Below are 24998 nucleotides of genomic sequence, written 5' to 3' on the forward strand. Positions count from 1 at the left end.
GTCGTCTTTCACTGCCACCTGTTACTAAACAGAGCTGAACGTCTGCGTGCGTGACTGCTGAAACCTGATTGGTTCCTTCAGAGGAAGTAGATTTAGCCATTAGATTTACACAAACGATTTATATATATAGATACAGTATATATATATATATATATATATATATATATAATTGCAATACAAATTACAGCATTTGTAGAAAGTGGCTTCTGTTTTGCTGGCATGTGTTTCAGGGAATCAGGAAATCATAACTGCATCAATGTCTCCTGCTCTCAACTCTTATGGTATATTGTAATTTACTGTATTGACCTTCACTTTAAAACAGCCATGTTAACGTTACACATGAACGGGGACATGATGGAGGACTCGGGTGAGAACGCTGAGATGGACATGGACAGTCCTGCCAAACTCATCGCTCAGTGCTGCAGTGACCAGACCAAGAAGATCCAAGATGATCCAGAAGAAGTGATGATGATGAAGGAGGAGGAAGAGGCTTGTGAACTGACTCAGGACATCGATCTGAACTTTTCCTCATGTCTCACATCGGCACAGAGCAGCACCGAGGTCATATTTGATGGGATGGATGTTGCAGAGGAAGCCAAGTCAACATCAGAGGAGAGGAATACAACAGGTGAGAGACAATTAAATGATGGATAAACTGAACAAGCATGATGTTTAGGGATGGGTTTTGATTAGTATAAAATAGCTGATACCACAATAATAAGCTGAAAGAAGAAAGAAATGAAAACTTTTACTAAGCAAGGATGCATTAAACTGATCAAAAGTGACCTTAAAGACATTTGTAATGTTATAAGATTTCAATTTCAAATAAATGCAAAGAATCCTGAAGAATGTTGGTTTCCACAAAAATATCCGGCAGCACAACTGTTTCAACATAATTTCTGAAGATCATGTGACACTGAATACTCCAGTAATGATGCTGAAAATACAGCTTTGATCACAGAAATAAATTGCATTTTAAAATATATTCAGATAGAAAACAGAATATATAACAGAATCTTTCAGAATATTACTGTTTTTAATGTATATTTAGCAAATAAATGGAGCTTTGATGAGCGTTTAGTATCAACATTTTCAAAAATGTGACTACGCCGCTTAAAATAAACAGCAGTGATGACTCGTGAAGAGAAGACTCTTAACCTCAGGTTCCTCAGGTTCCTCAGGAGGATTGTCCTTGTTAGAAGTGCACTTGTATCCCTTAACAAGATCATGTTTACTAGTGACAAATGTTGATATTTCACTTCACAAACTGGGCTGAAAGTGCAAATTGTGCAATGTTTGGGGCAAAAACAATGGTATAACATTATAAATACTGTGGTACAAAGCCTTGTAGGTGAATTGTGCACTTTTTGATATTAATAGAATAGTCTGCATAATTGTTTACAAATACTCATTCTTGTGTCATTCCAAATCCATAAATTGGTATTGTTTTAATAATCTAGTATTCCAGTAAAGTTGTCTTTACTCAGGTAGTTCAAGGAAGCTCAGAGAGCTGGTTGTTTTGTTGTTGTATTAGAGACTTTAAAGAAGCATTTGAGGTTTTACGAATCATTATTTAGTAATCAGACATGACTGGAAAAGTTATTTGTTAAAACGTGCATGGAAACCATTATCATAATTGTAAAAATTAAAAGATAATTTTTTTTTTGACTTGCATCTCCAATTTGATGTTACTTAAACATTTAAGGCAGCTTTTAAATCCGATGGAATTTTTCGAATGCAGCACTAATGTTTGTCTCTTGGTGTTGTCAGAGCTGGAGGACTTGCTGGACTCTCTGCAGCATCTGCAGCTGTGTCTGACGGATGCTGAGAGTCAGCAGGATGTCCAGCTGCTGCTGGAGCTGCTGCTGCAGTCAGACTTCCAGCAGGCGTTCATCACGCACCGCAGCGTGGCTCAGAGCATGAGACGCCTCTGTCCGCCATTCCCGCTCACCGCACACGCACTTCAGCTCAGAGACGAGGTACAGCTCTCAACACATTACCAGACCAACATTCAGATTCAGCTGCATAACTGACATGCTCAGAACAGAATAACACTTACAGAAGCCCAGCTAACAAAAATATATTCTAAAAACGTTTGCTAACGTTCTTATTTAGTTACCAAAACATTATTTCTGAAAGTTCTCTGAACATTCAAAACATTAATTTTTTTTAAACATTTTAAAAAATGTTTTGGCTTTTGTTTTGTTTTTTGTTATACAAAAGTTAAGGGAACATTTCGTGTTTTTTTGTTTGTTTGTTTGTTTGATTTTTGCAGATATTATAGGAACCTTACATTGGAATGTTCTGAAAAAAGTAACATTTTAAAAATGTTAGATGAACATCCAACTAAAACGTTACATTAAAAAATAAATTTCATGAATGATTTATACATAAAGCTGTTTTACTAACTAATTTTGAAAATATTTATTTAGGAAAATGTTATTTCTGAATGTTTTTTGGTTATGCAAACATTAAGAGAACATTTCTTTTATCAGATATTATGTAAACATTACTTTAGAATGTTCTCTGAATGTTCTGAAGCATGAAGTAACATTTAAAAAATATTAGACAAATGTTCAACTAAACATTTCATCAAATACATTAATGACTTATGAATAACCTTTTTTATGTCCAGGTTATATACAGTGGTGTGAAAAAGTGTTGGCCCCCTTCCTGATTTTTTATTTTTTTGCATATTTGTCACACTTTAATGTTTCAGATCATCAAACAAATTTAAATATTAATCAAAGATAACACAAGTAAACACAACATGCAGTTTTTAAATGAAGGGTTTTTTTATGAAGGGAAAACAAAAACCAAACCCACGTGGCCCTGTGTGAAAAAGTGTGAAAAAGTGTGAAAAAGTGCAATTTTCCGGGACCAACGTGCAGTGTGAAAGGGGCTAAAGTGAAGTAGACCAAAAGATCCTCAAAAGCTACACATCATGTTGAGATCCAAAGAAATTCAGGAACAAATGAGAAAGAAAGTAATTGAGATCTATCAGTCTGTAAAAGGTTATAAAGCCATTTCTAAAGCTTTGGGACTCCAGTGAACCACAGTGAGAGCCATTATCCACAAATGGAGAAAACATGGAACAGTGGTGAACCTTCCCAGGAGTGGCCGGACGACCAAAATTATCCCAAGAGCGCAGCGATGACTCATCCAAGAGGTCACAAAAGACCCCACAACAACATCTAAAGAACTGCAGGCCTCACTTGCCTCAGTTAAGGTCAGTGTTCATGACTCCACCATAAGAAAGAGACGGGGCAAAAATGGCCTGCATGGCAGAGTTCCAAGACGAAAACCGCTGCTGAGCAAAAAGAACATAAAGGCTCGTCTCAGTTTTGCCAGAAAACATCTTGATGATCCCCAAGACTTTTGGGAAAACACTCTGTGGACTGACGAGACAAAAGTTGAACTTTTTGGAAGGTGTGTGTCCCATTACATCTGGCGTAAAAGTAACACAGCATTTCAGAAAAAGAACATCATACCAACAGTAAAATATGGTGGTGGTAGTGTGATGGTCTGGGGCTGTTTTGCTGCTTCAGGACCTGGAAGACTTTAAAATATAATATTTATATATTATATTTTAAATATTATATATTGTTATTATATATTATATATTGATGAGGTTAGAGAACACCTGACAAGAGATCAGAGACCATTCCTTCAGCCAGAATCACTCCAGACCCTTCAGATTCCCAGCTCCACAACATCAAAAATACAGCAGTATATTTAATTGTACACATGGGGTACTTTTCATCCCTGTGTTCACCAAACCCATGAGTGTTTGCTGCTAAAAAAGCTAATTTTTTAGTTTCATCTGACCATAGAAGCCAGTCCCATTTGAAGTTCCAGTTGTGTCTGATAACTGAATATGCTGGAGATTGTTTTTGGATGAGCTAGGAGAATTTTTCTTGAAACCCTCCCAAACAATATGCGGTGATGTAGGTGCGGTTTGACAATTGTTTTTAAGGTTTTCTGACCCGAGACTGCAAACTTTTTTCCGCAATTCTCCAGCTGTGGTCCTTGGAGAGTCTTTAGCCACTCAAACTCTCCTTCTCTGAGTAACATTTTGTAATATTAAGTTATGCAAACATTATTTCTGAATGTTCTTATTTAAAAAAAAACATTCCATGAACAATATTTTTTATCAAATTGGAAATTGAAGGTCTAGTCAAACACATTTCTTTGTGTAGTATGATATTCCCTGCTCTGTTGCATACTGCACACTTGAAGGATGTCATTCAGCTATTCCATGCATGCTACAAACTTGCATACCATGCCCTGTATATTTCAGAAATAGTAAAATTAGCAAGTTATTATGCCATTTTTTACCTGCTTATTCAACTCTGAAGAATGCAATAGCATGCAACTCTGTATGCTTAAACGTAAATAATAAAATAAGCAATAATAAGCATACATATGTAAATCACTCACAAATATTAAGTAAAATAATCTTTTAATTAGTTATTGTTATCTCTGTATGCAAAGAATTATACACTATCATTGAAAAGTTTGGAATTGGTAGGATTTTTTTAAATGTTTTTGAAGAAAAGTCCCTTATGCTCACCAAAGCTGTATTTATTTGATCAAAAATACAGTAAAAACAGCAATATTGTGAAATATTACTCTTTAAATTATATATATATATATATATATATGTGAATCTGTTCTTTTTTGTGGTATTTGTAGTCATTGTACTTGAGCAAAGGCATCTGAAGTGCTTAATAAGGACGTGGTAATTGGTCGATCTGCCCTGCGCCAAAGCATGTAGCTGGATGAAGCTGGGTTTGTAATCCGTCATTGGCTTATGGACTGAGACAAGATACTAAAACAAGATCCTGGAGGCCAGAATGAGATTTGATGGATTATTACAGTCAATGTGTGTGTGTGTGTGTGTGTGTGCTGATTAGGTGTTTAATGCAATGCATTAAAGGTGTTAGCGAGCTGTTTCATTACATACTCAACGTGAAATAACATTCACAAGCCTTTTTATTTCTGTAATGTGATATTTCATTGGGAAACAGGATATTTCTCTAAAAAAAAAATTTATCCATTTGACTAGATGTTAGATACCAAATGGTTGTAGACGTTCCTTACACTAAGAAAATGTATTATGATTTATTAGTATGATTTGTTCACCCAAAAATGAAAATTTGCTGAAAATTTACTCACCCTCCAAGATGTAGATGAGTTTGTTTCTTCATTAGATTTGGAGAAATGTAGCATTACATCACTTGCTCAACAATGGATGCTCTGCAGTGAATGGGTGCCGTCAGAATGAGAGTCCAAACATCTGATAAAAACATCACAATAATCCACACCACTCCAGTCCACCAGTTAACATCTGGAGAAGTGAAAAGCTGCAAAACACATTCATCAAAATCCACCCACAGATGTGTTCAGAAAGGTTTTGGCTTGTAAACAGTGCTTGATCTGTGCAGATTTCTCTCCTGATTCAGACCAGAACACTTTTTTTTCACTGGAGGAAGCGTTATTATGGATTATGAACTCATATTTTAGCAAGAAGCAATGTTTTCAGTATAGAAGACATTATCTCAAGATATTAACTGATGGACTGGAGAGGTGTGGATTATGTTTTTATCAGCTGTTTGGACTCTCATTCTGATGGCACCCATTCACTGCAGATGATCCATTAGTGAACAGTTGATGCAATGCTACATTTTTCCAAATCTGCTTGGATGAAGAAAAAACTCATCTACGTCCTGGATGCCACATTTTCAGTAAATTCGCATTTTTGGGCATAAAATCTGTGTATAATATCCAAGGGAGAATTATTCGATTTTCATCAGGTTATTTTTAATGAGCAATAGTCATAGTGCTGATTGTCTAGATGTTGCTGTACAGGTCTAGATGAAGCTCTGCTCATCTGTGTTGTTGACTGCTGTTCTTGGTCTTCAGGTGGAGAGTGTTCTGCAGTCCAGCAAAGACACTGAAGCCACAGAACTCACAGGCCTGCTGACGTCACCACACCTGCAGGTAAATCACGAGGAATCAGTCTCACACAACATTGACTAAAGTTTGATTGGACAGACATCCTTTGACATCAGCAATAAGAAAATGGGAGTTTCTCCTCCCATTTAAAAGATAAGTGAAATGGCGTGAAAGTGAAAGTCAAAGCATCAAACCAGCTAACAGTGAACATACTAACAACTTTAACGTTTTTTAAAGGTTAAATAAATGTCAGGACAAAATGTTCTTAAAGTAATGTTTGTGGAATGTTCCTATTAATATTTGCTATACGTTGTCCTAATGTTGAGAGAAAATCTAAATTCCCATGATGTCCTTATTGTTATTTTTACTTGATGAACATTCTTATAATGTTGAGAAAACACGTTTTAAGAACAACATTCTCGGAGTGAACATTCTTTGATGAATGTTGTAAGATTTTTTTTGTAACATTTAAATAACATTATAATCTTGACAAGAAAACTGGGCATTTTAACATTCTTGGAATATTGAAAATAACTTTCAAAGTACATTATATTTTTGTATTAAAAAAAAATCAAGTTTGTAGAACATTGTACAAAACGTTTTGTAACCTTTAAATAATATTCAAATCATGAAAAGAAAACTGGACTTGCTTTAGAAACTTTTCAAAATAATGTTACCACAATGTTTTTATTACCTAAATTTACTACCTGGGAAATGATACTCTATAACTTTACATTTTCTGAATCTAAAAATTGATGCTGCCACCTAGAGTGCTAGGGTGTTGCTGTGCAGTTTCTAGAGTGTTCTTAGTGTTTTAAAATGTTGCTAGGCAGTTGCTAGGGTCTCCTGGGTGGTTGCAAACATTGCTAAGCTGCTGCAAGGGTGTTCTCTGTGTTTGATTGGGAGTTGCTTTGCAGTTTTTAAGGTGCAGTTTTTAAAGTGTTTTAAAATGTTGCTCTGTGGTTGCTATGGCATTCTGGGTGGTTGCAGTGGTGTTGGTAGTCTGTTGCTAGGTACTTGATAGGAGTTCTCTGTGTTTGACAGGGGGTTGATATGTGGTTGCTAGGGTGTTGCTATGCAGTTTCTAAAGTGTTCTCAGTGTTTTAAAATGTTGCTAGGCAGTTGCTAGAGTCTCCTGTGTGGTTGCAAGCATTGCTAGGCTGTTGCTAGGGTGCTCTCTGTGTTTTATAGGAAGTTGATAGGTGGTTGCTAGGGTGTTGTTATGCAGTTTCTAAAGTGTTCTAGGTGTTTTAGAATGTTGCTATGTGGTTGCTGTGGTGTTCTGCCTCATTGCAAGGGTGTTGCTAGGCTGTTGCCAGGTAGTTGCTATAGTGTGTTTTCTGTGTTCACTAAGGATTTTCTCCTCCCATTTAAAAGCTGCTAAGCCTTTTTTTTTTTTTAAGAAATATGCATGATGATATGGTTAGTTACAATTTATTGTTTGCATCGTTCTCTCTGCAACCACATCAGGCCACACCTGAACTAGTGAAGTAGATGCATAGCTGTTTGATCAAAGAATCGAGACCTGATTTGTTGTCTAACATATTCAGGCCCAAAACAAGGGCGTGAAAACAACCTCTCCGTGTGTCTATTTGTACACACCACAGGTTAGATCCAATTAACGGCCTTAGAAACAGATACCTGCCACAGAACGGGCCACGAGATGATAACCCTCCCCTCCTGCTGCATTCTGTCACCACACACAGCGGCTGTTAAAAACAGCACAGCTCTATTATTCTTCATACGGTATGAATGCATGAGGAGGTAAGAGGTGATATGATGACTGACAGCACTGTGGGAGATTATGGCGGATCAGGTTTATGTTCAGGTTACACTGTGCATCGCATTTGGCAAAAACTAGTGTTATTATTGCGAGGTACGAGATGCCTGTCACCTTCACTGAGATAAAGCGCCAATCCTGTGGCCGGGACAGAGTCTCGGGTTAAATGACATGGGCGGGAACTTGTTTGGGTGCTTCTGAGCTTAAAGATGTTTGACTGATTGCCTGTTTAAATGACATTTTCAAAGCATATGGTTATTTTTCGTAACTTGTTGCCAACATAATGCTAGGGCATTGTGAGTGGTTGCTAGGGTGTTGTTAAGTTGTTCTAAGTGTTTTAAAATGTTGCTAGGTCAAGTCAATAGTCAAGTCAATATTATTTGTATAGCGCTTTTAACAATGCAAATTGTGTCAACCTATAGTAGTTGCTGTGGTGTTCTGGGTTGTTAGGCAATTGCTAGGGTGTTCTCTGTGTTTGATATGGCGTTGATAGGTGGTGGCTAGGTTGTGGCTATGCAATGTCTTAGGTGTTCTAAGTGTTTTAAAATGTGGTGTAGTTGCTATGGTGTTCTAGGTGGTTGCAAGGGCATTGCTAGATTGTTGCTAGGTAGTTGTTAGGGTGATCTCTGTGTTTGATAGGGAGCTGATAGGTGGTTGCTAGGTTGTTGCGATGCATTGTCTAAGGCGTTCTAATTGTTTTAAAATGTTGTGGTGTTGTGGTGTAGTTGTTATGGTGTTCAGAATGAATGCAAGGGCATTACTAGTAGCTGCTATAGGGCATTTTCTGCATTTGCTAGGGAGTTGCTAGGGTGTTGCTATTTAGTCACTAAGGTGTTCTGAGTGGTATAGCATGTTGCAATGTGGTTGCTGTGGTGTTCAGGGTGGTTGTAAGGGTGTTGCTAGGTATTTGTTATAAGTTTTTGAAATTGTTGTTATGCAATTGCTATGGTGTTCAGGGTGGTTGGTTGCAAGGGTGTTGCTAGGTAGTTGCTATAGGGTGTTTCCTGTGTTTACTAAGGAGTTGCTGTGTGGTTCCAAGGATGTTGCTATGTAATTTGTTAAGGTGTCCTAAGTGTTTAAAAATGTTGCTATGCAATTGCTGTGGGGTTCTGGTCGATTATAAAATAGTTGCTAGGGTGTTTAGGGAGTTTGCTATGCAGTTGCTGAAGTGCTATGAGGGTTTTTGTTGCTGTGCAATTGCAGGGGTATTCTATTTGCTACGTGGTTTCTAGGGTATTGCTATGCGGATGCTAAAGTGTTCTGGCTGATTCCTTACTGGATCAAATCAAAAGAGTCGATGCTGACATCTCCATTCACCAGGATTGATGTTCATGGCTCTTCCTCAGGCCCTGATGGAAGTTCATGACTGTATTGCCGAGCAAGAATTGGATGTCGAAACTATTGAATCCGTGGACCAGGATGAAAAGACCACCAAACTGGTTTCCCTGGAGAAAACTCGTGACATGCCTCTGGTAAGTGTCTGTGTTATTCATCTACATAATACATAGTCTCTAAGGGCAGTACTGAATATGTCACTGCAGTTTCTGACAATGTGTTTGTTGTACCGCTACACCTTAACATTGTTTAGGGTGTGACCGTTCGGAACGAACATGACAGTGTAATAATCAGTCGGGTGGTGAGCGGCGGGACGGCTGAGAAAAGCAACCTGCTCAGTGAAGGAGATGAAATCCTGGAGATCAACGGCGTTCCAGTCCGTGGAAAAAGTGTTAATGATGTTCACAACATTCTGGTGAGATCCAGAAAGTCCTAAACTCTTTGAAACTTTCTTTACCAAAATCATTTGTTGACATAAGGTATACTAATGCTCAAAAAAAAAAAAAATTATCTCATGTTCATGAAGACTTTATTTATTGGATTTAAAATACAGTAAAAACAGTAATATTGTGAAATATTATTACAATGTAAAATAAATGTTTTCTATGTGAATATCTGTTAAAATGTAATTGATTGCTGTGATCAAAGCTGAATTTTCAGCGTCATTAGTCCAGTTTTCAGTGTGACATGTCCCTCCAGAAATCATTATAATATGCTGATTTGCTCAGGAAACATTTCTTGTTATTATCAATGTTGAAAACAGTTGTACTGCTTCATATCTTTTGTGTAAACCATGATGCATTTTATTTTTCAAGATGCTTTGATGATGATTTGCGTTGAATGTTCAGAAGAACAGCAGTTATTTGAAATCTTTTGTAACATCATAAATGTCTTTACTGTCACTTATGAACAATTTAATGCACCTTGGTAAATAAAAGTAGTATTTTTTTTCTTTCAAAAAAATAAAATTTGTTTAAATCTGTGTTCTTCTTGTTTGTCTCTAGTCCTGCATGCATGGGTCCCTCACGTTTCTCCTCATCCCAAACTCTCAAAACAGAATATCTCCTCACCGACCAACTGTGGTATGACTTCATCTGTAATTACTTCATTTTCATTCCTTCCTTTGAATGTGTGTTTCTAGGTTTGTCTTCAAACCCTAGTAGGCTTCTTACCACAATGCATTCTGGAATTGCCTTATGCATTAGTATACTTGTGAAAAATTTAAGATAGTTTATGAGGCTGACACCTTTGATAACTACTATTTTGAATAGATTACATGCTTGGTTGCAGCTCATTTTTGGCACAAAGCTTATACATGAGCTTTGTCCTCGTCTCATCGTTCTCTTTCTTTACAGATGCATGTGAAGGCAAACTTCAGCTATGACCCATCTGAGGACCTATATGTGCCATGCAGAGAGCTCGGCCTCGCATTTCATAAGGGAGACGTCCTACACGTCACCAGCCAGGATGACCCCAACTGGTGGCAGGCGTACCGGGACGGACATGAGGACCAGAAGCCCCTCGCTGGCCTTATACCTGGTTAGAGCAATAAGCAGAGTGCCTGCAGAGTTATAGGATAGAGACAGAAAAAAAATGCATGTAAATCCATTGAAAAAATTATTTAATGTTTCGCTGAATAGGGCGACATACAATGATATTCAACATGCATTTGCAAAGAATTTACACTTTTATTATATTTAAACCCTAATTCAATGATTATATTGTTATTTTATTATTATTTAAATATATTTTGTATGTTTTGAATTTGCTTTTTTTATATATAAGTTTTTCTAATTTTGTTGTGTGCTGTTCTTATTTTTATCTAATTAATAATTAATATTTATTTCAGTTTTGGTCAAAAGTCAGAAAAATATTGAGATATACTTTTGCCACTATTGCCCATGTCATTTTTTTTACACTGACTGTTTTGTGTTTTTCAGAGCAAATAATATAGTCTTTCCCTAGCTAGTAGTTGCATGTCTAGTACCATGGTAAGACAAGATCATCAGTGGTCATCATCTGTTGTGTTCTTTCAAGGGAAGAGCTTCCAACAGCACAGAGAAGCCATGAAGAAAACCATTACAGACAGAAATCAAGAGTATAAAGGTGAGCTGGACCACATCTGTCTGAAACTCACTCACTTCCTGCCAGAAAAAATACTTCTACACAAATACAAACTTTGAGCTTTCATCATCCTTAAAACACTTAAACGTTGCTGTTGATCTTACAAGTTTGGTGTCACTGATAATAGATCTTTCCTCAGGGAAACTTTGGTGTGCAAAGAAAAGCAAAAAGCAACGGAAAAAACTCTTTTTCAACCCTAGTAAGAATATCGGTGAGTATCTGCTGAATTCTCAAAAATGAAATCACCCTTGAACTAATTATTCCTGCTGTTATTGTGTTAGTCATCAGTTCTAGTGCAATGAAAATGCTGTGGGTGTTTGCCATGTTGTTGTTGTGCAGTTGCTAGGTGTTCTTTGTGGTGTGTTGCTATGCAGTTACTAGGGTGTTCTGAGTGGCTTTTTGTGTTGCTATGTGGTTGCTAAGGTGATCTGAGTGGCTACTAGTGTTGCTATGTGGTTGCTAGGTTGTTCTTAGTGGTTTCTAGTGTGTTGCTATGCAGTTGCTGGGGTGTTCTGGGTGGTTCTAGTGTCGCTTTGCAGTTGCTGGGGTGTTTTGATTTGCTCCTTGTGTTGCTATGGGGTTTCTAGGGTGTTCTGAGTGGCTCCTAACGTTGCTATGGAGTTGCTAGGGTGTTCTTAGTCATTTCTAGTGTGTTGCTATGCAGTTGCTGGGTGTTCTGAGGGGCTGCTAGTGATGCTATGTGGTTGCTAGGGTGTTCTTAGTGGCTTCTATGCAGTTGCTAGGGTGTTAGTAATTTCTAGTGTGTTGCTATATGGTTGCTGGGTGTTCTTCGTGGTTTCTAGTGTGTTACTGTGTGGTTGCTAGGGTGTTCTGAGTGGTAGTTTACTGGTGCAAATCCAAAAGATCCACTGTAATTCCCTGGCTATGGCTTGAGTGCAAGTATAGGGTTTTTTCAACTTGTGTTGATCAAACTTGAGTGAATTTGAATCAGCTAATGGGTTTGAGGTGTGAATAGTTTCAGGTGGGTGAAAGGCTGAAGATATAAGAGTCGTTAGCTAACTGACAGACGTTCATGGAGGGAGGTCTCTTCTCCTGCAAGATGGGCAATAACAAATAACAATGAAAGCGTTTCTCACACCCGAGTTGCAATTTGCATTTAAAAACAGAAAGCATGCTGAGAAGGAACACAGGTTTAGCTTTAGCTTTTGGGGTCCAGGGTTTACCTTTTGTCTCATGTTGTGAACATTGATTGTTTGGGAATTTCTCTGAAAACACATGTTGAGTTCAATAGCCCTGGTATAGACTAATGACATTTATATTTCGCAAAAACTCATCAGTAATGACTATATGTAATTGTTTAGAGCATTACACTGAGGATATCCTGACCTATGAGGAGGTGGCACTGTACCATCAGCCGCCTAACCGCAAGCGCCCCATCGCTCTGATTAGTCCACCCAACAGCGGACATGATGAACTGAGACAAAGACTGCTCTCTTTAGAGCCTGACCGATTCGCCGGTGCTGTTCCACGTAAGATTATGCTTTTTTACAACTTTGGCTTAAAGTTGCTTAACATGAAAGCCAAATTACAGGAGGAGGAACAATGGCTTGCTTCCAAAACCTAGTGAGCTGCATCGATATTAAAATTATGTCATAAGAGACTCATTATGTTGTAATGGTGTAAGATCATACTTATGTGGGCAGCTTTCCTAAGTTTTGGAACGGAACTAATAATTTAATTACTGAAGGAATAGTTTACCCAAAAATGAAAATTTGCTGAGTTTGTATCTTTATGGGAACAGATTTGGAGCAATTGCATCTCTTGCTCACCAATGGATCCTCTGCAGTGAATGGGTGCTGTCAGAATGAGAGTCTAAACAGTTGATAAAAACATTACAATAATCCACAAGTAATCCAAACAAACTCCTCTACATCTTGAATGGCCTGATTGTCAGCAAATTCTCATTTCTGGGTGAACAATTCCTTTAAGAAAAACTGGGTTGCATATACAGTCAGGAATTAAAGCATACAAACCGACATTTATTTATACACAACCTGCTGTTTTGTATTGCACTTAGATGTATTTCTGAACATGTTACAGACACCACACGAATCCCCCGTGCACATGAGGTCAACGGCAGGGAGTACAACTTTATATCACGACAGAGCTTTGAATCTGACCTGGCTGCAGGGAAGTTCCTCGAGTCGGGCGAGTTTGAACAGAACTTGTACGGCACAAACACTGATTCAGTCAGACAGGTTGTCAACTCAGGAAAAATCTGTTTGCTGTGTCTGCATCCCAGGGTAAGATACCCATAATGGAACATGCATGGAATTGGTTTGCAATATGTGAAATAAATAAAATAAAAAAAGCAAACTGAAAAGGTCAGTACAGTAATTAATAGGCAATGTGCAATTAAGAAATAACATGATCAGACATAACATGAAATAACAAAGGAAATTATATATTTGTTTATTAAAATGTTAAAATGCATAAAAAAAAAGCTGTGGAAATGTGATGAATACACAACTTCATTCTACAATTGTCACTTTTTTCTTATATGCAGCTGCAGCACTATAAAAAAAGAGCAGTTTTTTTTTTTTTTTTGCATTATCAAATCAAACAAAAAAGGCAAGGACCAAGAGTCAAAACAGCACTAAACAAGAGTGCACTGAAATAAATATTTTTACATTGAAAAAAATAGGTATTTTATATATTTGGTTCTTAAAATAAAAACAAATAAAAGGGTCTGCTTTTCACGTCGCATAACTGATGATCTCAGCCTGTCGTTCGCACGTCACTCAAGATTGTGTTCCAATCAGAGCCTGCGATAATCCCCACGTAGCGGTGATAGGCGGGGCTTGTGGAGACCGCTCTGAACCCTGTGAGCTTGCGCGCATGTTCTGCAGCGTTTAGTTTTCTTCATCTATTCTGCTCGAAATGGCATCGGCGGAGGATGTCGGAGCGAAGAGGCAAATGTTTTATGAAATCGAGTGCGTTATAGACGATTGCGATACTGAAGTTGGATACAAACCCCTGTCAGACAGCGACGAGCTCGACGATTCGGCGGAGGAGGAGGAACCACGGGAAGAAGAGTGAGTAATACGGCATGTGTAGCGTTTTTACCTGTTGTGGGGTAGAAAAATGATCCTTTTATTGCTTAATGCAGAATGCATTTCTTAAAACTAGATAGGAAAAACAGTGCATGCAAGACACCAAGCATAGTGTGGAAAATATTGTAAATAACTCCATATAATCAAAACTAATATATGAATCAGTTTAAAACATATCTATCTACAAAGAGAGAGAGAGACTGTTGCATTATTTATAAAACAAATTATCATCTGCGAAATGGGAAAAAATCCGAATGACGTCATCTTGCACTCAGGGGCGTATCCATATTTTTCTCCAATTAAATGTATAAGAATGTCCAGTCCTCTAAATATTGAACATTATTGTTAATGGCTGTGACATAAACTAAAGGCAATTAAATATTCTAAAAAAGGGACGTGCCTTGATGCACCCCATTCCAAACTGTTAAAAACTGCTATTCTTATACAGGCAACCATAAATAAATGGGAAAAGATGCAATGATCATCTGTGCCCAAGAAAGTCTATAATACATGGAGGAAGCAGTCAGATCCTCTAATAATTATAGAGTCTTCAAAAGGGTCTGACACTGGTAAAGCATCGTTGCTATGCAACAAAAACAGCAATCTGCAATGGGAACTGTGTGTATATGCTTTTAGCAAAAAAATAACCAGCTTTTAAAGGGGAAAGGTGCATCTTGCAGCCAAATGGTATGGTTATAGCATTAACCAGTCAAATTGTTTTCCAAAAAATAACCAAAAATTAGGAATGGTGCTATTGTGATATTTCACTGTAATATAAAAAAAATGGATGTTTAAGAAAAACAACTGTAAAATTACCGTCCTAATATTTATGGCTGTGTTAATTTTCAAATGTTTAGTTTGTCGGTACAACAGCAGGGAGCCTGTAAAGTTTCACTTTTGTATTCAACAGCCAGTTTATAAGCACTTCTCATTGAAAGTTTGGGAATATGGTTCTTAAATGCACATTATAAGCGTCCCAAACTCTGAGCAAATTTAGTGATGAGTTTATGTAGAGCAGCATTTACTGTGAACTGAGATGCTGAAAACCCTGTATCGTGAGCTAAATGAAAACAGTGCAGCGCTATGCAACATATTGAGCGGTTTGACCTGAATTAATATATATATTAATTAATAGACAGTAAAGAATAGCAGAGCAGTCTTGCAAGCACTGTAGTCAATGTATTGTTTGCATTTATGAAATAATTTTTTCCCCTGTGGTTTTTATGCTTTCCTTTGCAAGTGTAATAAATAACAATATTCTTTAATGTCTCTTTAATAAGTAGTTATTTTATGTACTCTTTAATGTGATTATAACAATTAAGTGTATTCATTATGTTACAGTATTGATTCTTCTGAAGAATGGGAGCCTCTCAGGCGCTCAAAACTAAAGAGGAACTCATCCTCCTCGCCTTCATCGTCTTTACCACGCCGGAGAGGACGGCCACCTAAAAATGCTTTGAAACCCTCCCCAACAGCACCAGCAATAGCCCGCACACCGAAAAGCACCCCAGCGATCTCCTCACCTCGGCGGAGAGGCAGACCGCCTAAAGACAAATCTAAAGCCAAGCTCTTTCCCAAACCCAGCCCGTATCCAACGATAGTGCCTAAACCCCCCCCTTATGCCACGCTGATCCCTAACTCCTCCATTAAATTCGGCCCTCATTCCACATCCACCTTTACACTTAGCTCTAATTTCACTCCTATAACCCTTACCAATGCCGCCTCCTCCATTAAACTGAACCCTAATTCTACACCCATACTCCTCTCTAATCCCGCTTCCACTTTTAAACTCAGCCCGAATTCCACAGCCGCGTCCCATCAAGCACCGATAGCCACGCTCATCTGTACACCAACATCAACAGGGCTTCTGTTAGACGGCGACACCAACGAGATCAGGGCAGTGAAGGAAGAGGAACCGTGGGAAGAGAAGTGAGTAAATGCATGAATAAAAGAATTTCCATTGATTTATTTATTTTTTTACATTTGGTTTACAGTGTAATGTATTGAAGCCTGTTTCTGCAAAAATATTGGAATTTATCTCAGAATTCTGACTTTTTTTCCTCATCATTTACATCTCGCAATTTCTTTTTTTCCCGCCTCAAAGTTTATATTTATACATTTGTGAGTTTGTTTCACAGTTTGTTCTTTTTTTCTCAGAACTGCGAGTTAAAAACTTGCAAATGTGAAATTGTGAGTTTATATGTTCTGAATATTATTCTGACAATTCTGAGAAAAAAAGTCATAGTTATGAGTTATAAACTCAGAATTGTAAGAAAATGTCTGAATTGTGAGATAAAAAGTTGCAGTTACCTGTCTTATTTAATTTTTGTGGCTTCCATAATAATGTGACCTGGACACATTTCAATCATTCGATTAATTTTCTGACTTTTTTTTTTTTTTTTTTTTTTTTTTTTTTTTTGAGAGATTCATATTTTATTAAGCAAGGACACAATTAATCAAAAGTGACTGTAAAAACATTTATAATGTTACAAAAGATTTAATTTTCAAATAAACATAAAATAATTGTATTACTTGAGTAGCATATCAGCATGATTTCTGAGGGATCATGTGACACTGAAGACTAGAGTTGCTGAAAAAGTCAGCTTTGATCAAAGCAATAATTCACCTTTTAAAATATATTTCAGTAGAAAACAGCTATTTTAAAATGTAATATTCACAATATCAATTTTTACTGAACAAATGCAACCTTTTTGATTGTTCTTTTAAAAACATTAAAAAACTCACCAACCCCAAACTTTTGAACTGTAGTGGAAATTGTGCAACATGCATGAATAATGAAGCATCTTTGGTTTGTGTTACAGTGTGGATGCTAGAGAAGAATGGCCTATTACACAAAAAGAGAGCCTAGAGCGTTCAGAATCACCAAATGCAAAGAGGCAACGACTCTCATCTCCGATCTCTCAATCCACAACACCTCCACGGACAGACAGACCCTCAAAAACTACCCTTAGTCCTCTGCCTGAACTTGCACTCATAGCCACTTCTGATCATGTGCCCACCTCTCAATGCACTCCCTCAACCATCGATGAACCATTGACCGCTATACACACATCTGATCCCAACCCTAATCCTGCACCCAGCAGGCCTCGGGCCGACATCAACAGTGACCTTGATGGTGACAGCGACGAGATCAGTGATTCGGGGAGGGAAGAGGAACTGTGGGAAGAAGAGTGAGTAAGGAAGTCTTGCATTTATTGTTCCTGTTTCTCTCTTATTTAAAAAAAAAAAAAAAACTTGACGATTTTTGAAAGGGTTATGTCAGTAATATTTCAAGATAGACACTTGGACTGAAGCTGCTTAGATTTACTTGATTATCCATACATCCTTTTTAGAAAAATCATGTTCAAATGTGAGTATCAAATATGATCATCAGGCTTTTGAGGAACATTTATTTGATTTTTTTTAAACACTCAGTCATCATTGTATTGGATTGTATTGTGTATATATTGTTCTCCACAATAAAAATGACAGAGCTTTGATCATAAAGCATTCCCATGAGTCATTAAAAAGTCTCAAAAATCTGAAATTTGATTAAAATGTCTTAAATATGTGTATTCTTTTCTGATAGGCATTACGTTTTAAGTTGAGTTTTAAGTATAGCAGTTTAGTGCAACTCAGTGTTGTTATTGTTTGTAGTTTTGTTTACACGCGTAACATTTTGAACGCTTCTGTTTAATTGAAATAATCTTAAAAAAATGATGTATTGTGATTTTGTGAGCTTGTTCTTTCATGTGCAAGAGTGCTTTTCCTAAATATTAGCACGACTGCAAATGTGATGTTGATTTAACAGTCCAATAAATACAATAAATTTAGTATATATTCAATGTATTTTTAATCAATTGTGAGAAAGGAAACTTTCCAAATGAAACCACAGCAGATAAGCAGAACAGTTGTGCATCTCTGAGCAACACAGCAGTGCTTTATTACTGAATTAATTGGTATTTTGAAGAAATCATTTTAATTATTAATTCACTCATAACGCAGTGACTTGCCACCATCTACTGCAGTTTTGCTTTTTATTTAAAGTGCTGGTACCTTTTAATTTCAATTAAATATTTAATAAAAACAGCCTCATAGCATTATATTTATGCAGTGAATGCCTTCAAAAACTTGCTCCGCAAAATGTCTGTAGTCCAATCAACAAAATCCTCGAACATATGGAAATATAATTTTTTGTCAGCATTGCACTGCTCTAACATACAGTATTAATTTTCATTTCTTTGTGTCCTAAAAAAAGGTCTTAAAAAGCCTTACATTTTACTTAAAAACGCGCAGCAACCCTGTCATAAAAACTAAGCATTCAATTATCATCTTACTAAGACATATTATTGGGAGATATGCAGTGACAACTGATATTTATCTTACCTTTTGGCCATATAAATATCAGAACCTGCACCAAAATGCATATTCTTGTTCCGTTTGGGCCTCTGAATAAATATGTGGTGTGTTTTTTCCCTCCTGGAGTACAAGTCCTATATATATTATCCTATATCATACTGTATGAGCAATAAAAGCCAGATGTATCAAATGTGATACTCAACTAAAACACATGCAAACTTATTTATTTTATCTAAAGGTTTAATAAATTGTTCTATTACAAAAAAAGTGTGAAATATATATATTTTTTTTTACTATTATTTCATGCAAGGCTTTATAGGGTTAACCCAGGTACTAGTTACTAGTTTTCAGTTGTTGTTATTGTGGCCACTGAGTTCATGCATATAAAGTGTGTTTGTTTTGTATTACAGTCTTGATTCTGGTGACGATTGGAACCCTCTTCTGGAAAGTCCGGATCGTTTAAAATCACCTGCATCAGCTCAATCTCCAAAAATAGGCAACCCGCCTACACCCACATCATCAGGGCCAGTAGACAAACTCTCTATATCCACGTCTAAACCTGCTTCTGAAGCCACACCCACTTTTGAAGCCACCACTTATCCCACCCCTGAAGCCACTCCCACAACCAACCATAATTCCACTCCCGCACACATCCCTAGTCCAGCACCCACATTACCAAGAAAGAGAGGCCGGCCCCGAAAGCATGCTTTAAAACCCAACCTCATACTTAAACCAACTCCTGATCCTGCTCCTATAACCTTCCCAAATTCATTACCAGCTGCTGATTCCACTCCCGTAACCATCTCTGATCCCTCCGCTGATCCCATTCCGGCATCAAGTTTGGATCCCGGTCCCAATCCCGCAATCTCTACCAATTCTGAACCCAATCCCGAACCTGCTTCCACATCTGAAGCTATGCCGCAACCCGCTTCAACTGAAGAGAAACCGAAGCTCTTCGAAACTTCTTATTCACAAAGACAAACCAGAGGCAGGTCATGTTCTGCCTTGGATTCACCTTGGACGAAAGTTGACGAAAAGTACGAAAGTAAGCCAGATAAGTGGCTTGACATCGCCAATGAGGATGAAGAACCAGTACTACCGAATTTCTCTCCCAAGCGACTTCCAGGTCCACAGCTCATGACAGATTCAACGTATACACCCTTACAGTTGTTCCAACTCTTTTTCACCAACTCTGCAGTCAAGACAATCGTCCGAAACACCAACAGCAATGCCGAAAAGAGAGTGAAAGCTGGAAAGAAGTTTGTTTGGGTACCTCTAACCGTAGCCGAGTTCTACTCGTATGTGGCGTTAGTTGTCTACATGGGACTGGTGAAGGCGAAGTCAATTGCAGACTACTGGGCGAGAAAACGAATGTACAATTTCTCGTACCCGCAATCCATTATGTCCCGAGCAAGGTTTCAGGCCATCTCCTGGAATCTTCAACTCTGTGATCCTCAGGAAGACGAGGAGAACAACAAAAAGAAAGGCACCGTGGGTTATGACCGGCTGCTCAAAATCAAGCCTCTGTACACAGACGTTCTTTCGGCGTGTAGGAAACACTTTCACCCCAACAGAGAGATTCTGGTAGACGAGAGAATGGTCGCTACCAAAGCTAGGATTGGACTCAAGAGATATATGAATGACAAACCAACTAAATGGGGCTACAAACTCTTCGTTCTTGCCGATTCGTCCTGCGGGTACACCTGGAATTTCTTTGTGTATGAAGGAAAGACTTCAACGTCGTCGGGGAAAGGCGCCGGGTACGATTCGGTAGTAAGACTACTGGATCACAAGGTCCTTGGCGAGGGTTATAGGTTATACATGGACAATTTCTACACCAGCCCGACTCTTTTATTGGATTTGTTGCAGAACGACATCCTCGCTTGTGGCACGTTGCGTCATACCTCCAGTTTACCGAAGGCCAATGATCTGAGCGGAAGATCTGAATTAGGATCCATCCGTTGGTGTCGACAAGGTCCTCTTCTGTTCGTCAAATGGATGGATGCGAGAGAAGTCCTCATGTGTTCCTCGATTCACAAGGCGTTCACGGGGGATACTGTCACCAGGAATGCCAAGGGTTCCGATGGGGTTTGGAGAACACGTCTAATTCCTGTTCCATCCGCTGTGAAGGACTACAGCAAATACATGGGAAGCGTTGATATCTCAGATTCCTTCATAGAATATTATAACGTCCTCCACAAAACCACAAAATGGTACAAGACCTTCTTCTTTCATTTTCTTGACATTGCAGTGGTCAACAGTTTCATCCTTCACCAAGAATTGGCGAAAGCTCTGAACAAAGTCCCTCTAAACCATAAATTGTTTAGGGAAACTCTTGTTTCTGAACTCGCACGTGCCGGCAGAGGTGCCAAAGATCCCTCAACATCCGCAACGCCAGTCTCCACAAGAAAGTTGGCTCACGTGCCTTCAACCCCTACTGAAATGAATGAAACTCTGTCCGACACGGAGTCGTCTCCCCCAGCCTCACCTGCCCAGACGGAGGGATGCTATCCGGAGTATTTCTGTTCTGATGCTACGAATGGGAGGCGAGTTTGTGTGATGTGTAAACTGCAAGGAAATAAAGTCAAGACTCCCATATACTGCACCCACTGCAAGGTGGCATTGTGCTTCGTGTCGTCACGTAACTGCTTCAAAAAATGGCACATGGATTATCACCTGGAAGATTTGTAGATGTTGCATGTTTGGGTTTTTTGAGGCCTTTTATGACCATTTTTCATTTTGTATGAACTTATTTGTATAGTTATGACTCTATTAAATCTCTACAACTGATATTGTCTCGTGTTTTCTGTTTGCATCTTGGTTTATATTTTTATCAGGTGCCTTTTCTATCAAATAAGGGCACTGCTGAAATTCAATATTCATCATAAAAATAAATGTTTACATAAAGATGAAGTGTGTCTTTTTTTGTGTGTGTTAAATACATACTTAGTCGTATCTTAGTTCAATGAGATGAGTATGTTGATTTCCCTAGAAGATGTAACATGGTAGAATTATCGAATAATTGATCAGTTTGAGGATCTCAGTGATCCCAACACAACAACACTGACTCATTGATGTCAGGAAACCTGTTTGATAAGTAGTTGTATCATTGAGCTAATTGTTTATTCATATTTTGCATCAGGTTTTGTTGTTGCATTTTCCATTTTTATTTTAATTTTGAAGTGTTTTTTTTAATTCTGTTTGTATCACCCCCCCCCCCCCCCCCATTTATTTAAAAAAAACAATTTTTCAAGTTAAAATAAAAATGAGAAATGTAGACTTGGCAACTAGATGAAAAAAAAGTTAAATTTTCTAAAATATTTTATTTCAATTAACATTTATATTTTAATTAACATTTATATTTACAGAGGAATTCTCAAATTTACATTTGTTTTTTTTTTTTTTGTTTTTTTTTTACATTTTTTGTTTTAGTTATAACAAAGTTGAAACAATCATTATTTTTGCATATATGTTAGTGGCACAAAAAATGATAGTAGTCTAGTTGAGTATTCTAGTGTTTTTTTGTTTGTACATTTTTTTGATCTGTCATATCATCAATCATGACCAGCATTTGTTTTGTACTTTTCTTGCTGTAGTTGTGTCGTAACTGTAGGCATATATAACTCGTGCATTTTTAAAGGTTGATATTTGTTGATTTAAATACAAATTGTGTGCTCGTTCCAAACTTTAAACAATTGCAGTTTGGTCTTATTTAGTTATTAGTAAAATAATTATATTCTGGAGATAATTTAGGAAAACCCATGCCAGGTAGGTATTTTCACAACATTTGATTGTAGGTATAGGTTAAGATTGCTATCTGTGATTTGAGATGTAATAACCTGCAAAAAATACCTAATGGTGCTATAAAAGATGACACTTTTGTTTTATGTAATGATGGATGTTTCATCTACAATAAGTTATATTGAGGCACGGGATGAGCTACAAAATCTTTGGGGAAAAAAATGTTAAAACGTGATCTAGAACAGAAAACTGAGAATCGGGTATTACGAAGTAAAAACAGTGAACCCCATTAATTTCTGACCCTGACTAATATAATGCAAAAAAAAAAAGTTGCACTCTTAATTCTAATTACAAAAAATACAAATAATCAGACAACCTAAAACAACAGGAGTGCAAATTTGTAGGGTAATGTTTTTAATTGCCAAGAAAATAATCTTTATTATGACCTTGACATGTTTTTGTGATATTAATTCACAGGATTTTGGTATTTGTTGCAGATTAGCTTTGATTTGAAAATCAGATCCGTCTTGTACTATTAGGCAGTGAACATTACTATATATTAAGTACATTTAGATTTGTTTGTATTGTATTTGTTTCTCAGGTTTGCATTTCATTTGGTTATTTGTGTTTTATTTCTCAGTCCCTGCGAGTGCTGTGTTCCTCAGATCTTAAACCATACATCATCTTCATCAGGCCTTCTCCTCCTCCTCCTCCTCCTCAGGAGCGATTCTCCAATCTTCTGAGCAGAGGAGTGAAGAAACACATGGTCTTCAAGATTTTCCTTTAGATCATTTACACTAGCAGTCAACTATATATATATATAGTCAAAATATTTAGTGAATAGTATATATATATTTATATATAAATAAATGCATATATTTTTTTAATTATGTATGAATTAGGTTTTTGAGAACACATGCAACATAGTATTTCACACCAGATTTCTCTTTTGAGTAATTGACAAGATAATAATTGTCATGTTGTTTCTGTTGCGCAGCCTGAGGATGTGAGAGAGACCTTGGAGAAAGTGCGTGAGATGGAGCACAGCTACGGTCACTTGTTCGATGCGGTCATCACAAACACTGAGCAGGAGAAGAGCGTCTCTGAGCTGCTGAGACTCATTGACAAACTGGACATCGAGCCGCAGTGGGTCCCTTCAGCCTGGGTCAGCTAAAAACACTTTCAGTGTTGAAGGCTAGAAATGTTCTGATGATGAGCTACAAGCGATATGTTTGAAATGGCCTGCCACCATACTAATACTATTATTGCAGTATGCATATTGTGCACAGTATGCTACATCTTTATGTGTGTGTGTCTGCTTGTTAAAGGAATAGTTCACCCCAAAAGGAAAATTTCCTCACCCTTAGTCAATCCAAGATGTAGATGAGTTTGTTTCTTCATCAGATTTGGAGAAATTTAGCATTGCATCACTTGCTCACCAATAGATGCTCTGCAGTGAATGGGTGCCGTCAGAATGAGAGTTGATAAAAACATCACAATAATCCACACCACTCCAGTCCATCAGTTAACATGGAGACAAAAGCTGCATGTTTGTAAGAAACGAATCCATCATCAAGACATTTTAACTTCAAAACATTGTTTCTGGCTAAAATATGAGTCCATAATCCATAATAACGCTTCCACCAGTGGGAAAAAGTCCATCTCCTGTTGTCTCTCACATCAAAATGAAAGGGAAGTGGTGTGTGGCCAAGTATGGTGACCCATACTCAGAATTTGTGCTCTGCATTTAACCCATCCAAGTGTACACTCAGTAGTGAACATACACCTGGAGCAGTCTATAATTATAGACAAATGTCTTAATTATAGAATTTGTTTCTTACAAACATGCAGCCTTTCACTTCACAATAATCTACAAGTAATCCACACCACTCCAGTCCATCAGTTAACATCTTGAGATGTTTATATCAGCTGTTTGGACTCTCATTCTGACGGCACCCATTCACTGCTGAGCAAGTGATGCAATGCTACATTTCTCCAAATCTGATGAAGAAACAACCTCATCTACATCTCGGATGGCCTGAGGGTGAGTACATTTTTGGGTGAAATATTCTTTTATACATTAATTCATGAAAATCCATTTGTTTTCACATAAATATAGTATGCTGTACATCATGCACAGTATGCAGTACACAATTTTTCCATTCCAAAGAAGCCTAAGATGCTGCAATATAGACTTCTATAAGATTTGTGGAGATTTCTGCAATATTGTTTTATTACAGTATTTTGTGTTTGTTGTGTTTGACCTCTAACATATACCATACCTGTATAAAAAAACAAAAACAGAAATTATTTTCTAAACATAGACATATCATCAAAATATGTCCTCAGCATGGAGGATATTTGTGAGCGGTTTCATATAGCTTTAAGTCTATTTCCATGTTCTTATAGCAGTAAGGTGATGTATTACACATTAATGACATTGCTGCATGTAAAACTTGCTGAATGTATAATTTGACAATATCTAATAATGTTAAAATAGTTTTTCATTAAAAAAGTTCTATTAAAAAGTAAAATGGTGTAATGGTATATATGCAACGCTTGATAGTTTGAGTGCAAAACCACTGAAGCAACACTTCAACATTTATTTTTGCATTGAAATGTAGTGA

General features: G+C 37.4%; 2 protein-coding genes across 2 annotated transcripts; both read left to right on the top strand.

Moving 5' to 3' along the window:
* Window positions 1-351: 351 nt before the first annotated feature.
* pals1b (protein associated with LIN7 1, MAGUK p55 family member b) lies at window positions 352-24888 on the top strand (the record flags this gene model as incomplete). Its single annotated transcript, XM_079433898.1, has 13 exons — window positions 352-628; window positions 1771-1979; window positions 5926-6003; window positions 9085-9210; window positions 9327-9488; window positions 10078-10155; window positions 10429-10612; window positions 11111-11179; window positions 11337-11408; window positions 12520-12687; window positions 13259-13461; window positions 23012-23137; window positions 23369-24888. 13 exons carry the CDS (start codon window positions 352-354, stop codon window positions 23543-23545), a joined length of 1929 nt encoding a protein of 642 aa, XP_079290024.1. The 3' UTR covers window positions 23546-24888.
* On the top strand, window positions 14006-21413 carry LOC306880499 (uncharacterized protein). Its single transcript, XM_079434045.1, has 4 exons — window positions 14006-14253; window positions 15613-16200; window positions 17094-17462; window positions 19041-21413. Exons 1-4 carry the CDS (start codon window positions 14099-14101, stop codon window positions 21319-21321), a joined length of 3393 nt encoding a protein of 1130 aa, XP_079290171.1. The 5' UTR covers window positions 14006-14098; the 3' UTR covers window positions 21322-21413.
* Window positions 24889-24998: the final 110 nt, after the last annotated feature.

The sequence above is a fragment of the Barbus barbus genome (assembly GCF_936440315.1).
Source record: "Barbus barbus genome assembly, chromosome: 14".
Lineage (NCBI taxonomy): Eukaryota > Metazoa > Chordata > Actinopteri > Cypriniformes > Cyprinidae > Barbus > Barbus barbus.